The sequence below is a fragment of the Chiloscyllium plagiosum genome, unplaced genomic scaffold, assembly GCF_037043375.1.
Source record: "Chiloscyllium plagiosum isolate Xiang-an unplaced genomic scaffold, Cpla_swu_hap1 HiC_scaffold_42, whole genome shotgun sequence".
NCBI classification, from domain to species: Eukaryota; Metazoa; Chordata; class Chondrichthyes; order Orectolobiformes; family Hemiscylliidae; genus Chiloscyllium; species Chiloscyllium plagiosum.
Window position 1 is genome coordinate 9,817,734 of NW_028270180.1, and position 14,150 is coordinate 9,831,883.

Sequence of the window (14,150 nt, forward strand, 5' to 3'; positions counted from 1 at the left end):
CTCCGCTACATCGATGATTGTATTGGCGCTACCTCGTGCTCCCACAAGGAGGTTGAACAGTTCATCCACTTTACTAACACCTTCCACCCTGACCTCAAATTTACCTGGACCGTCTCAGACTCCTCCCTCCCCTTCCTAGACCTCTCCATTTCTATCTCGGGTGACCGACTCAACACAGACATTTATTACAAACCAACAGATTCCCACAGCTACCTAGATTACACCTCCTCCCACCCTGGCCCTTGTAAAAACGCCATCCTATATTCCTAATTCCTTCGCCTCTGCCACATCTGCTCCCAGGAGGACCAGTTTCAATACCGAACAACTCAGATGGCCTCCTTCTTCAAAGACCGCAATTTCCCCTCCGATGTGGTTGACGATGCTCTCCACCGCATCACCTCCACTTCCTGCACCTCCACCCTTGAACGCCGCCCCTCCAACTGCCACCAGGACAGAACCCCACTGGTCCTCACCTTCCACACCACCAACCTCCAGATACATCGTATCATCCTCCGTCATTTCCGCCACCTCCAAACAGACCCCACTAGCAGGGATATATTTCCCTCCCCTCCCCTATCAGCGTTCCGGAGAGACCACCACCTCCGCGACTCCCTCGTCAGGTCCACACCCACCACCAACCCAACCTCCACTCCCGGCACCTTCCCCTGCAACCACAAGAAGTGCAAAACTTGCCCCCACACCTCCCTCCAAGGCCCCAATGGATCCTTCCATATCCGTCGCAAATTCACCTGCACCTCCACACACATCATTTACTGTATCCGCTGCACCCGATGTAGTCTCCTCTACATTGGGGAGACAGGCCGCCTACTTGCGGAACATTTCAGGGAACACCTCTGGGACACCCGCACCAACCAACCCAACCGCCCCGTGGCTGAACACTTTAACTTCCCCTCCCACTCCGCCAAGGACATGCAGGTCCTTGGCCTCCTCCATTGCCAGACCCTGGCCACACGACGCCTGGAGGAAGAGCAGCCCATCTTCTGCCTAGGAACCCTCCAACCACACAGGATGAATGTAGATTTCTCCAGCTTCCTCATTTCCCCTCCCCCCCACCTTATCTCAGTCCCAATCCCCGGATTCAGCACTGCCCTCTTGACCTGCAATCTTCTTCCCAACCTCTCCGCCCCCACCCCCTCTCCGGCCTATCACCCTCACCCTCACCTCCTTCCACCTATCGTATTCCCAGCGCCCCTCCCCCAAATTCTCCCCCCACAACCTTTTATCTCAGCCCGCTTGGCACACAAGCCTCATTCCTGAAGAAGGGCTTATGCCCGAAACGTCGATTCTCCTGCTTCTCAGATGCTGCCTGATTAGGAATAGCCAGCATGGCTTTGTGCATGGAAAGTCATGTCGAACGAACTTGATTGAGTTTTTCGAAGAAATAACAAAGAGGATTGATGAGGGCAGGGCGGTAGATGTGATCTATGTGAACTTTAGTAAGGTGTTCGCCAAGGTTTCCCATGGGAGACTGGTTAGCAAGGTTAGAACTCATGGAAGATGGAAATGTGTTGCTGGAAAAGCGCAGCAGAACTCATGGAATACAGGGAGAACTAGCCATTTGGATATAGAACAGGCTCAAAGGTAGAAGATAGAGGGTGATGATGGAGGGTTGCTTTCAAAATGGAGGCCTATGACCAGTGAAGTGCCACAAGGATTGGTGCAGGGTCCACTACTTTTTTGTCATTTACATGATTTGGATGTGAACATAAAAGGTATAGTTAGTAAGTTTGCAGATTACATTGAAATTTGAGGTGTCGTGGACAGCGAAGAGGGTTACCTCAGAGTACAATGGTATCTTGATTAAATGGACCAATGGGCTGAGGAGTGGCAGATGGAGTTCAGTTTAGAAAAGTGTGAGGTGCTGCATTTTGGAAAAGCAAACCTTAGCAGGACATATACACTTAATGGTAAGGTCCTAGGGAGTGTCGCTGAACAAAGAGACTTTGGACTGCAGGTTCATAGTTCCTTGAAACTAGAGTCACAAGTAGATAGGATAGTGAAGAAGGCATTTGGCATGCTTTTCTTTATTGATCAGCGTATTGAGTTTTGGAATTGGGAGGTCATGTTGCGGCGCACAGGATGTTGGTTAGACCACTTTTGGAATATTGCGTGCAATTCTGATCTCCTTCTTATTGGAAGGATGTTGTGAAACTTGAAAGGGTTCAGAAAAGATTTAAAAAGATATTGCCAGGGTTGGAGGATTTGAGCTATAGGGAGAGGCTGAATAGGGTGGGGCTGTTTTCCCTGGAGTGTTGGAGGCTGAGGGGTGACCTTATATTGCTTTATAAAATCATGAGGGGCATGGATAGGATAGAGAAAGTCTTTTCTCTGAGGTGGGGGAATCCAGAACTGGAGTGCATATTTTAATGGTGAGAGGGGAAAGGTATAAAAGGGACCTAAGGGGCAACTTTTTCACGCAGAGAGTTGTGAATGTGTGGAATGAACTGCCAGAAGAAGTAGTGGAGGCCGTTGCAATTGCAACATTTAAAAGGCATCTGGATGGGTATATAAATAGGAAGAGTTTAGAGGGATATGTGCCAAGTGCTGGCAAATGGGACTAGATTAGGTTGGGATATCTGGTTGGCAAGGATGAGTTGGACTGAAGGATGCATTTCCATGCTGTACATCTCTATGACTCTATAAGCTGTGGCATCATGGAACCAATCCTCGTTCTTGAATCAGAAAGTAGGAAACTTTAACACTGTCTATGTTGATACTTTAGTAGGAGAGCTCAACACATTAAATTGATGTAAATAAAGCAAAGAAATATGGATCCTGAAAATCTGAACAGAAACAGAAATTATTGGAGAAGTGCAGCATGTTTGGCAACATCTGGAAAGAAAGAAGAGTTAACGTTTTGAGTCCAGTGAACCTTCTTCAGAACATTAACTTGATGAGTTATTGAATGAAACGCTTGTGTGCCCTCTCAGTTGTCCACAAAACTTTCTGTGACCCTGCTTGAGAAAGAGGACACATGTCTTGGGCAATATTTACTCCTAAAACATTTATATATTTTTTCTGAACTGTCTATGCAAAACTATGCTGTAATTTCATTTCAAAAGTCTTCCATTGATTGTGAAGTACTTTGGATGTCTTGTACTTTGCAAAGCATGACAGAAATGCAATTTTTCCACCCATAATAGTCTGAAGATGCTGGCAGTATGCTGCAAGTCAACACAGCATCTATTATGATTCTGGTCCACTTCAGTCCCATGTTCATGGTCTTTTGGCTATCTTTGTCAAATCTCATGTCATATCTGACCTCAAACTTCAGGTCAGATATAGCTTCTCAGGGTGGTTTCTCTGGATCTCCTTTCTTCTGTCGGCTTGTCCATGGTCCTAGATTAATGTGCGCAGTATGTTGGAGATCATCCATGTCCAGTGGCTACTGCAGTGTGGTGGATCGTGTGAATCTGAATTATAAGGTGCATTATTATTTTAGTTCATTTTAATTTTGCCCTTCATCTTCTTATCATTAAAATTATAAATGGTCCAAATTCAAGTTTGTAATTGGAATAGCTGACTCATCTGCTGTGTATTTGCAGCATTTTCTGTTTCAATTTTTCATTGATTTTTGCATTTTCAGTAGGCCCATTTCATTTCATTGTATAAATGAGCATTTGTTCTTTTCTGTGGTTAAAGATTGATGGTTCATTTAAATAATTCTTACCCTAAATCCTACATGAATTCCAAATAAATCCCTAAATTTGACATCATGCTTGGTCTACAATCCTCCAAGATATCTGCACCCTCCCATATTGTAGCCTTTTTTGCACTCCCAATTTTTAAAATTATTGTATTGTTCACATGTCCTCCTTCAGGAACCTGGGCTTTAAGCTTTGGAATTCCCTCCACAATATTCTCTGCATCTCCCTCCTGTTTACAATGCTCCTTAACACCTATTTTTTTGACTAAGCATTTAATTACCAAATACCATTATGTGGTTCAATATTAGTTTTATTTTCACCTCTTTGGATGTTCTACTGCATTAAAAAGACATTTACCAACCTGAATTGATGAAACATAATAGCTTTCATAATTGTGAAGATATACTGTATATACTAACTGAAAGTATCTGGTCGGACAACTTTCATTAAGTGACAGAGTTGCTATAACTCCATTAAAGGGCTGGAAGTAATTAAACGGAGAATGAACGTCTTGAATGATTAATAGTAATTTGCAATTAAGGATTGATAACTAACCAAAGCCCTTTTGGGGTACAGTCGCAGAAAGCCTACCTTTGAACCCGGAGACCTGGGTTCAACTTCCACCTGCTCCAGAGGTGTGCGATAACATCTCTGAACAAGATGATTATAAAATATCTACACACTGATCAATTAGTGCGGTCTGATGAGTGGCTAGCTCGACTCTGCGAGTTCTTGTGGTGTAGTGTCTCTGCCTCTGAGCTAGGAGACGCTGGTTCAAATTCCAGAGGCGTACAATAAAGAGACATCTCTGAACAGGTTGATCCGACAATATTTTGATTACTAAGCGGTTTTCATTAAGAAATGCAGTCAGGATAACTTATCCTCCCCGCGATGGAGCATGTCCCTCCGTTGCCATGGGAGGGAGGAGAGAACCGGAAGGGAGTCTGGTCGCTAAGAGGAAGTGAAGTCAGTGTGTGCCCCGCGCAAGCGCAGAAGCGAGACGGGCAATGGCGTAGCGATGTGTGGTCGCTGAGTGTCAGTGAGGGTCGCTGGTTAGCCCACTTTCGCATCGTACCCCTCTTTTAATACGACGTAAGGGTTGCTGCCGAGCTTGTGACGGAAGTGTTTAACGGGAAACGTGCGTCATTTTTTAAAGTGTACGGGTGTTTGGGGAGATTGCTCGGCCTGGGAGTTGGATTGGGCCTATCTAGTCAGCAACAAATGTCTGGTCCCTTTTTTTTGTAGCAGCCCATTCTTTCGGTCATGGTGAGGGAAGAGTATGGAGGCATAATGAAATTGACACTATGGACTGATAATCCAGCAAGCCTGCTTAATGCTCTGAAGGTTTGGGTTAAAATTCCCAACCAAGTGGCTGGTGGGATGCCTATTCAGTTATCCAAACTTGGAATATAAAGCTAATCTCAATGGTGTCCATGACAACTGTCATAGATGTTCTCAAAAATTCACCTGGTTTTATGAGGAAAATAAATTTGCCATCCTTCCCTGGTTTAGTTTACACTTGTTGACTCTTAACTGCCTTCAGATGACCTATCACTTGACTTGGTTTATGACGATTAGGAATATACAGTAAAAATTGGTCTTGTCAATGATGCCCATATCTCAATGAAAAGAATTATGGTTGGTTGGTTTCTTTGTGCTTCTACAAGCCTCTTTCAGCCCCATGGAGCTCTAGCAACTGGTGCTTTTGTCACTTCAAAAGTTCAAACTTATCTCCCTCCCCAACTATAATCTTGCTATGAAAATGGTAATGACTGTAAGTATGTGGATAACGAGGAGAGAGCTACTGCAAATGTTCATTCCAACTGGCATATTCTGCCTTTATGCTCTTTGCAGACCCCTCAAAACCAGGCAAATGTAGACAACTCCCTGTTACATTTCTGTTGACCTTGTGGTTGTGGTGGGAGAGAGAGGAGACAAATCCATGCACTAGAGTGTCTGAATACTCATTTTAGGATTTATATGCTTACACTTTAGTGAGAATGTGCAGGTTCAACATTGGAACAGGCAGTGTATATCATAGACACAATGCTGCATGCTGTCTTTAGCTGTTAGTATTTTCAGTTTGAAATGATCAATTCATATTTTATATTGAATTATGATGTATGCAACTTTACCAGCTTTAGAGTTTTGCTGTGTTACAAACTAGATATTAGGGGCCAGAAATGTTGACTTAAAACTGATACTGTACTTTAATTTAAAAGTAAACTTTTCAAGGAGTACTAATTTTTAATGTGATACTGTACTAATGCATTCTAAGTAAGGATGTAATAGTTTGTTTGGAGGTGGTAGCATTTTTAATTGAGGCTGTATGATTTTTTTACTCCAGATTTTGCAGCATGGTTTCAGAATTCATATTGGCTTTTTAAACTGGAGTCCATAATAGACATTTATGTGGAACTGAGGTCCTGTTCTCTGCCTTATGCTACAAATTTTGTGAATGAGAGAAGTGATGGAATGTAATATTTTGATTATAAAATTGCTTGTCATTGAGCATTTTGTGGTAAGTTTAAAAATTTTGAAATGGTATGGAGGAATGGTTCATATCTGAATTAAGTGTCCATTTTTTTTCCAATTTTGACAAGTGTTGAATGAGTTATTTTGTTTTGTGCAGAGCAAATTTGAGGTCAACTTGATAAGGGAGCTTAAGGTGAAGGAACTCTTAGGAAGCAATGATCACAATATGATTGAATTAACTCTTCAATTTGAGAGAGAGAAGTTGGAGTCAGCGGTAGTGGTTTTTCAGCTGAATAAAGGCAAATGCAGAGGTATGAGTGAGGAGCTGGGCAGAATTGACTACAGGAGCCTACCAAGAAAGTCAATGAAACAACATTGGCAGGAGTTTCTGGGAATAATTCAGGAGACACAGCAGAGACTAATCCCGAGGAAAAAGAAGCATGGTCCAGGGAGGATGAGGCAACCACAGCATTTCTAGGGAAGTCGGGCTTAGCATAAAAGCAAGAGAGAAAGCATATAAAGTAGCGAGGAACAGTGGGAAACCAGAGGGTTGGGAAGCTGACAAAGACCAACTGAGCTGAAAATGTGTTGCTGGAAAAGTGCAGCAGGTCAGGCAGCATCCAAGGAGCAAGATAATCGACGTTTCGGGCATGAGCCCTTCTTCAGGAATGAGGAAAGTGTGTCCAGCAGGCTAAGATAAAATGTAGGGAGAAGGGAGTTGGGGGAGGGGCGTTGGAAATGCCATAGGTGGAAGGACGCCAAGGTGAGGGTGATAGGCCGGAGTAGGGGTGGGGGCGGAGAGGTCAGGAAGAAGATTGCAGGTTAGGAAGGCAATGCTGAGTTCGAGGGATTTGACTGAGACAAGGTGGGGGGAGGGGAAATGAGGAAACTGGAGAAATCTGAGTTCATCCCTTGTGGTTGGAGGGTTCCTAGGCGTCCTTGGTGGAGTGGGAGGGGGAGTTGAAGTGTTGAGCCACGGGGTGGTTGGGTTGGCTGGTCCGGGTGTCCCAGAGGTGTTCTCTGAAACGTTCCGCAAGTAGGCGGCCTGTCTCCCCAATACAGAGGAGGCCACATCGGGTGCAGCAGATGCAATAAATGATGTGTGTGGAGGTGCAGGTGAATTTTTTTAGATTAGATTAGATTACTTACAGTGTGGAGACAGGCCCTTCGGCCCAACAAGTCCACACTGCCCCGCCGAAGCGCAACCCACCCATACCCCTACATTTACCCATTACCTAACACTACGGGCAATTTAGCATGGTCAATTCACCTGACCTGCACATCTTTGGACTGTGGGAGGAAACCGGAGCACCCGGAGGAAACCCATGCAGACACGGGGAGAACGTGCAAACTCTACACAGTCAGTCGCCTGAGGCGGGAATTGAGCCCGGGTCTCTGGCGCTGTGAGGCAGCAGTGCTAGCCACTGTGCCACCATGCCGCCACAAATTGCGGTCTTTGAAGAAGGAGGCCGTCTGGGTTGTACGATATTGGAACTGGTCCTCCTGGGAGCAGATGCGGCGGAGACGATGGAATTCGGAATATGGGATGGCCCCCTCAAAGACCGCAATCTTCCCCCAGAAGAGATCGACGATGCCCTCCACCGCATCACCTCCACTTCCCGCTCCTCCGCCCTTGAGCCCCGCCCCTCCAACTGCCATCAGGCCAGAACCCCACTGGTCCTCACCTACTACCCCACCAACCTCCATATACAGCGTATCATCCGCCGTCATTTCCGCAACCTCCAAACGGACCCCACTACCAGGGATATATTTCCCTCCCCTCCCCTATCAGCGTTCTGAAAAGACCACTCCCTCTGTGACTTCCTCGTCAAGTCCACACCCCCCACCAACCCAACCTCCACTCCCGGCACCTTCCCTTGCAACCGCAAGAAATGCAAAACTTACGCCCACACCACCCCCCCCTTACTTCCCTCCAAGGCCCCAAGGGATCCTTCCAAATCCGCCACAAATTCACTTGCACCTCCACACGTATCATTTATTGCATCCGCTGCACCCGATGTGGCCTCCTCTATATTGGGGAGACAGGCCGCCTACTTGTGGAACGTTTCAGAGAACACCTCTGGGACACCCGGACCAACCACCCCGTGGCTCAACACTTCAACTCCCCCTCCCACTCCACCAAGGACCTGCAAGTCCTTGGACTCCTCCATCACCAGACCATAGCAACACGACGGTTGGAGGAAGAGCGCCTCATCTTCCGCCTAGGAACCCTCCAACTACAAGGGATGAACTCCGATTTCTCCAGTTTCCTCATTTCCCCTCCCCCCACCTTGTCTCCGTCAAATCCCTCGAACTCAGCACCGCTTCCTAACCTGCAATCTTCTTCCTGACCTCTCTGCCCCCACCCCTACTCCGGCCTATCATCCTCACCTTGACGTCCTTCCACCTATGGCATTTCCAACACCCCTCCCCCAAGTCCCTCCTCCCTACCTTTTATCTTAGCCTGCTGGACACACTTTCCTCATTCCTGAAGAAGGGCTCATGCCCGAAACATCGATTCTCCTGTTCCTTGGATGCTGCCTGACCTGCTGCGCTTTTCCAGCAACACATTTTCAGCTCTGATCTCCAGCATCTGCAGTCCTCACTTTCTCGTCAAAGACCAACTGAGGGCAACAAAAAAGAAATAAGGAGGGAGAAGATTAAATATGAGGGTAAGCTGGCCAGTAACACAAAGGACGACTGTAAGAGCTGCTTTAGATATCGAAATGGCAAAAGTGGACATTGGGCTGCTGGAAAATTATGCAAGAGAGATAGTTGCGAGGAACAAAGAAACGGGTGAGGAATTGAAGAATGACTTCACTTCAGTCTTCACAGTGAAAGACATGAGTAATTTCCCTAAACTTCAAGAGTGAGGGGGCACAGCCGAGTATAATGGCAATCACCAAGGAGAAGGTGCTAAACAAAATAGCCTGAAGGTGGATAAATAATCCTGGACCAAATTGACTACACCCCAGAATTCTAAAGGAGGTAGCTGAAGAGATAGTGGGGGCGTAAGTGTCAATCTTTCAGGAATCACCTGAGAATCAGGGAGAGTCCCAGAGGACTGGTGAATTACTAATATAGCATACCCCTGTTTAAAAAGGGAGTAAGGCAAAAGATGGAAAATTACAGAAAAGCCTAACCTCAGACAAATGTAAGATTCTGGAATCCATCATGAAGGATGAGATTTCTGAATACTTGGAAGTGTATGGTAAAATAGGGCAGAGTCAGCATGGCTTCATCAAGGGGAGGTCTGCTAGGAAGTAACGAGCAGACTAGACCAAGGAGAACCAATGGATGTTATCTACCTGGACTTCAATAAAGCCTTTGATAAGTGCCACAGAGGAGGCTACTGAGTACAAAAAAGGTCAATGGTGCCAAAGGCAAGGTGCGAGCATGGATGGAAGCTTGGCTCTCTGGCAGAAAGCAGAGAATGGGGATAAAAGTGTCCTTCTCAGGGTGGCAGCTGGTGAAAAGTGGTGTTCCCCAGGGCTCAGCATTGGGACCACAACTTTTCACTTATACATTAACGAATGAGGGCATTCTGGCTAAGTTTTGCAGATGATACAAAGATAAGTAGAGGGACAGGTGGCATTGAGGAGGCAGGGATGGGAGTGCTGCGGAAGTATTTGGACAGGTTAGGAGAGTGGATAAAGAATGGTGGATGGAGTACAATATGGGAAGTTATGAGGTCATGCACCTTGGTAGAGGATTAGAGGCATGGACTGTTTTCTAAATGGGGAGTAAATTCTGAAGTGCAAAGAGACTTGAGAGTCCGAGTCCATGATTCTCTCAAAGTAAACTTGCTGGTTGAGTCAATAGTTAGGAAGGCAAATGCAATGATAACATTTATTTCAAGAGGACTTGAATTATAAAATTAGGGATGTACCTCTGAGGCTCTGGTCAGGCCACATTTGGACTATTGCGTGCAATTTTGGGCCCAATATCTCAGAAAGTATGTCCTGACCCTGGACTGTGTTCAGAGGAGATTCACAAGAATGATCCCAGGAATGAACAGCTTAACAAACGAGGAGCATTTGAGGACTCTGGGTCGATACTCGATGGAATTTTGAAGGATGAGGGTGGATTTGATTGAAACTTAGAGAATACTGAATGGCCGAGACAGAATGGATGTTGGGAAGATGTTTCCATTAGTAGGAGTGACAAAGTCCCAAGGGCACAGCCTTATAAAGGGAAGACATTTTTGAACAGAGATATGGAGACACTTCTTCAGCTAGAGAATGGTGAAACTATGAAATTCATTGCATCAGAAGACTGGAGGTTAGGTTACTGAGTATATTTAAGACAGTGATACATTCTTAATTGTAAAGGGGATCAAGGATTGCAGATAGAAAGTGGGAGAACAGGGTTGAGAAACTTATCAACCATGATTGAATGGCAGAGCAGTCTTGATGGACTGAATGGCCAAATTTCTGTTCCTATGTCTTGTGGTCTTTTATAAATTTGAAGACTTCCTTTAACAATTACATAAATTACTCATCATTTGAATTAGATTGCAGTAATTTTCAAGGTTACTGAAACTTCAGGGATCAGTGACATTCACAGATGGGTACTGTGGGATATTAATTGTGCAGTCTAATTTTACTTAAATGACTTGTTGCAAAACTTTACTAGAAACTGTTTTAAAACAATATATTTCTAGTTCAAGGTGTTAAATAGTGCTGTACACTGCATAGGTAACTGCATGTGTTTGAAGACTCCCCACTGCAGAAACTAGATGAGGACAGCACTGGAGGCCAAGCACACCTGTGGCAGGGTTCACTCTTTTTGATTCAGTGGCTCTATAGACTAAATGATTTGGAGATGCTGGTTGACAACCACCTGATAAAGGAGCAGTGCTTTGAAAGGTAGTGCTTCCAAAATAAACGTGTTGGACTATAATCTGGTGTAGTGTGATTTTTAAACTCCAGACTCACTGGAATGCTAATGTTCCAAAGTATGACTGGAAAGAAAATGCAATATCCCCGTCAATTTATGGAGCATTTCTTGCTCAACGTTGTCCAACCTGTAGATGAAACATCTGGACGGCATCAATTTTTGCAGGGCTCTGACAGTCCCAAGCAACTGAAGGGGCAAAAAGCTGAGCACCCACCTGTGACAGATTTTGCAGACCCGACATTGAACTGTTCAGTCATTTCAGGACCCACAATGTTGGAATGGAAGAAAATCTTGCTCCTTTTAGAGGGATTGCCTAAGGAGGAACGTGAAGGGGTAGGCTAGTTGCCTGCTTACTTTAATTGAAGAGCAATACTTGGTATGGAGCTAAAGGAGACAATATTTTTTGATCTTCATACAAGCAATGTGGGAAAAGTACACCAAAATTTGGTGAACATTGTTCTGAGCAATGATTTTTTTTTTAGTTCATTTAAGTTTTGGAAGTGAACTGAAATTAAAAGTTAAAAGCAATATTGTTTTTAGGTTTTCTCCTTTGCCTTTTTTGAAATGTCCTCCTTGAAAGCATTGGCTTTAAAATTGTGTCTGTGTTCAATCCAAATATCCATTCATCATGAGGTTTGATGCAATGTGGTAGAGAGCTATTTGGCTGCACGATTAGCTCATTGTCTACACTTGAAGTAGATAATAAGAACCATGCTCCGAAATGAGAATTGCGGACATTATGCCTGACAATATTAATTGTGATTTTAAAAACCGCTCCAGTTCTCATTTTTTCTTTCTCGCTTGAGGTGGGGCATAACTGGCTGGGCCAACATTTATTGCCTGCCCCTAGTTTCCCTTGAAGGTGGTGGTGAGCTGTAGTCCTTGAACTGCTGCAATCCTAGTGCTGTTGGGATGGATATCCAGCATTTTTTCCCAGCAACATGAACTGACTGAACACAGGTTGCTCATTAAATCTTGGAGGTTTGAAGTGTTATGTGGTCCAGCTACTGAGTAAGCAAACTTTCAGACCTGATGAGGCATTTTTGTTTTGATAAATGATGTGTGGTTGCTGAAAGAACAACTTTCAAAAATTGTTTTTTGCTCTTCTGTAACTTAGCAATGTCAAATAATTAAAGCTGTCTCATGGAATTGGAGCATGTACTTGAACTATTAACTAAAAGCTGTTCTATTATGCTGTTCTATTAAATGCCACAATGTGTTTCCCCTTTAAATAGTTTAAAAGGTCTTAGGCATACTTTCAACTAGAAAGAAAGAATAGTTAATACAGTCGAACGGGAAATTGCTTTATTTTGATATGGCACCAATACAGAGTCATAGTCATACAGCATGGAAACAGACCCTTCAGCCCAACTAGTCCACGCTGACCATGTTCCCAAACTAAACTAGTCCTACTTGCTTGCATTTGGCACATATCCCTCCAAATCTTTCCTATTCATGTACTTACCCAAATATCTTTTATACATTGCAATTGAGCCCACATCCACCACTACTTCTGGAAGTTTATTCCACAGACAAGCCACTCTCTGTATACAAACAGTCGCCTTTCATGTCCTTTTATTGAAAACCTTGCCTTAAAAATATGCCCCCTGGTTTTGAACTCCTCTACCAGAGGGAAAAGACCTTTGCTACTGACCTTATCTACTTATATCTTGATTCAGATTGCATTGCCTGATTATAGCAGTACTGATAGTTTGATGATAAGTTTGGAAATAAAAGCTGATAGGTGCAGAATCAAACAAATGACTACTTTCTTGACTTTTGTTTTCCAGTTATGCTGTATAGGATGGCTGTAAATTGGATTGGGAGCCTTGTTTCTATTAACTGTGGTGAGACACTTGGAGTATATCAGGGAAAAATTTCTGCAGTGGATCAAACCAGTCAGACAATCTCTCTAACACAGCCATTCCGCAATGGAGTGAAATGTTCAGTTCCTGAGCTAACGTTTAGGTAAGTATTCTTAATTCAGTGACTTCAGTGCCAACTAATTGCAGCCATTTAATGTACTTGTACTCGACCATATACTTGGACAAAGGTACCTACTAGCAGTATAATTGCAGGTCTTGTCGTCAGACAAGGGTAATGAATGGAGAGCATTTTTATGCTGTTGCACCATACCCCAAAACTGCCTCAGTCATCTTAGCTGGGGCTTATAATTGTTGCCCTTGGTTCTCACTTGGAAGGTGTCAGGATGAAGAACATAGAACATTACAGCGCAGTACAGGCCCTTCAGCCCTCGATGTTGTGCCAACCTGTGAAAATAATCTGATGCCCGTCTAACCTACACCGTTTCATTATTATCCATATGTATATCCAATGCCCATTTAAATGCCCTTAACGTCAGTGAGTCTACTACAGTTGCAGGCAGGCTGTTCCACGCTCCTACTACTGAGTCAAGAAGCAACCCTTAATATCTGTCCTAAATCCATCACCCGTTGATTTAAAGCTATGTCCTCTTGTATTAGCCTTTACCATCCGGGGAAAAAAGCTCTCTCTGTCCACCCTATCTAACCCCCGATTATCTTATACCTCACGATTAAGTCACTTCTCAACCTTCTTCTCTCCAAAGAAAACCGCCTCGGTTCCCTCAGTCTTTCCTCGTAAGACCTCCCTTCCTTACCAGGCACCATCCTAGTAAATCTCCTCTGAAACCTTTCCAAAGCTTCGATATCCTTCCTACAATGTGGTAACCAGAACTGCACGCAATACTCCAGGTGCGGCCTTACCAGTGTCTTGTATAGCTGAAGCATGACCTTGTGGCTCCAAAATTCAATCCCCCTTCCAATAAACACCAACACACCATGTGCCTTCTTAACAACCCTATCAACCTGTTTGGCAACATTCAGGGATTTATGCACCTGGACACAGATCTCTCTGTTCATCTACATTGCCAAGAATTTTACCATTAGCCCGGTACTCTACATTCCTGTTATTTCTTCCAAAGTGAACTAACTCTCACTTTTCCACATTAAACTCCAATTGCCACTTCTCACACCAGCTCTGCATCTTATCTATGTCCCTTTGTGACCCACAACATCCTTCCGTACTATCCACAACTCTGTCTACCATAGTGTCATCTGCAAATTTACT

The 14,150-nt window shown here is 44.3% G+C and overlaps 1 protein-coding gene across 2 annotated transcripts in view; it reads left to right on the forward strand.

The window, feature by feature from the left end:
- Positions 1–4,657: 4,657 nt before the first annotated feature.
- edc3 (enhancer of mRNA decapping 3 homolog (S. cerevisiae)) overlaps positions 4,658–14,150 on the forward strand; it is a 120,019-nt gene continuing 110,526 nt past the window's right edge. The window contains exons 1-2 of one of the 2 annotated variants that reach the window (XM_043680252.2): positions 4,658–4,760; positions 12,833–13,010. In XM_043680252.2, coding sequence (XP_043536187.1) covers positions 12,835–13,010 — 176 coding nt within the window. In that variant the 5' untranslated portion in view covers positions 4,658–4,760; positions 12,833–12,834. Of the gene's footprint in view, positions 4,807–12,832; positions 13,011–14,150 lie in introns of both variants that reach the window. The other variant, XM_043680253.2, reaches the window with a different exon arrangement.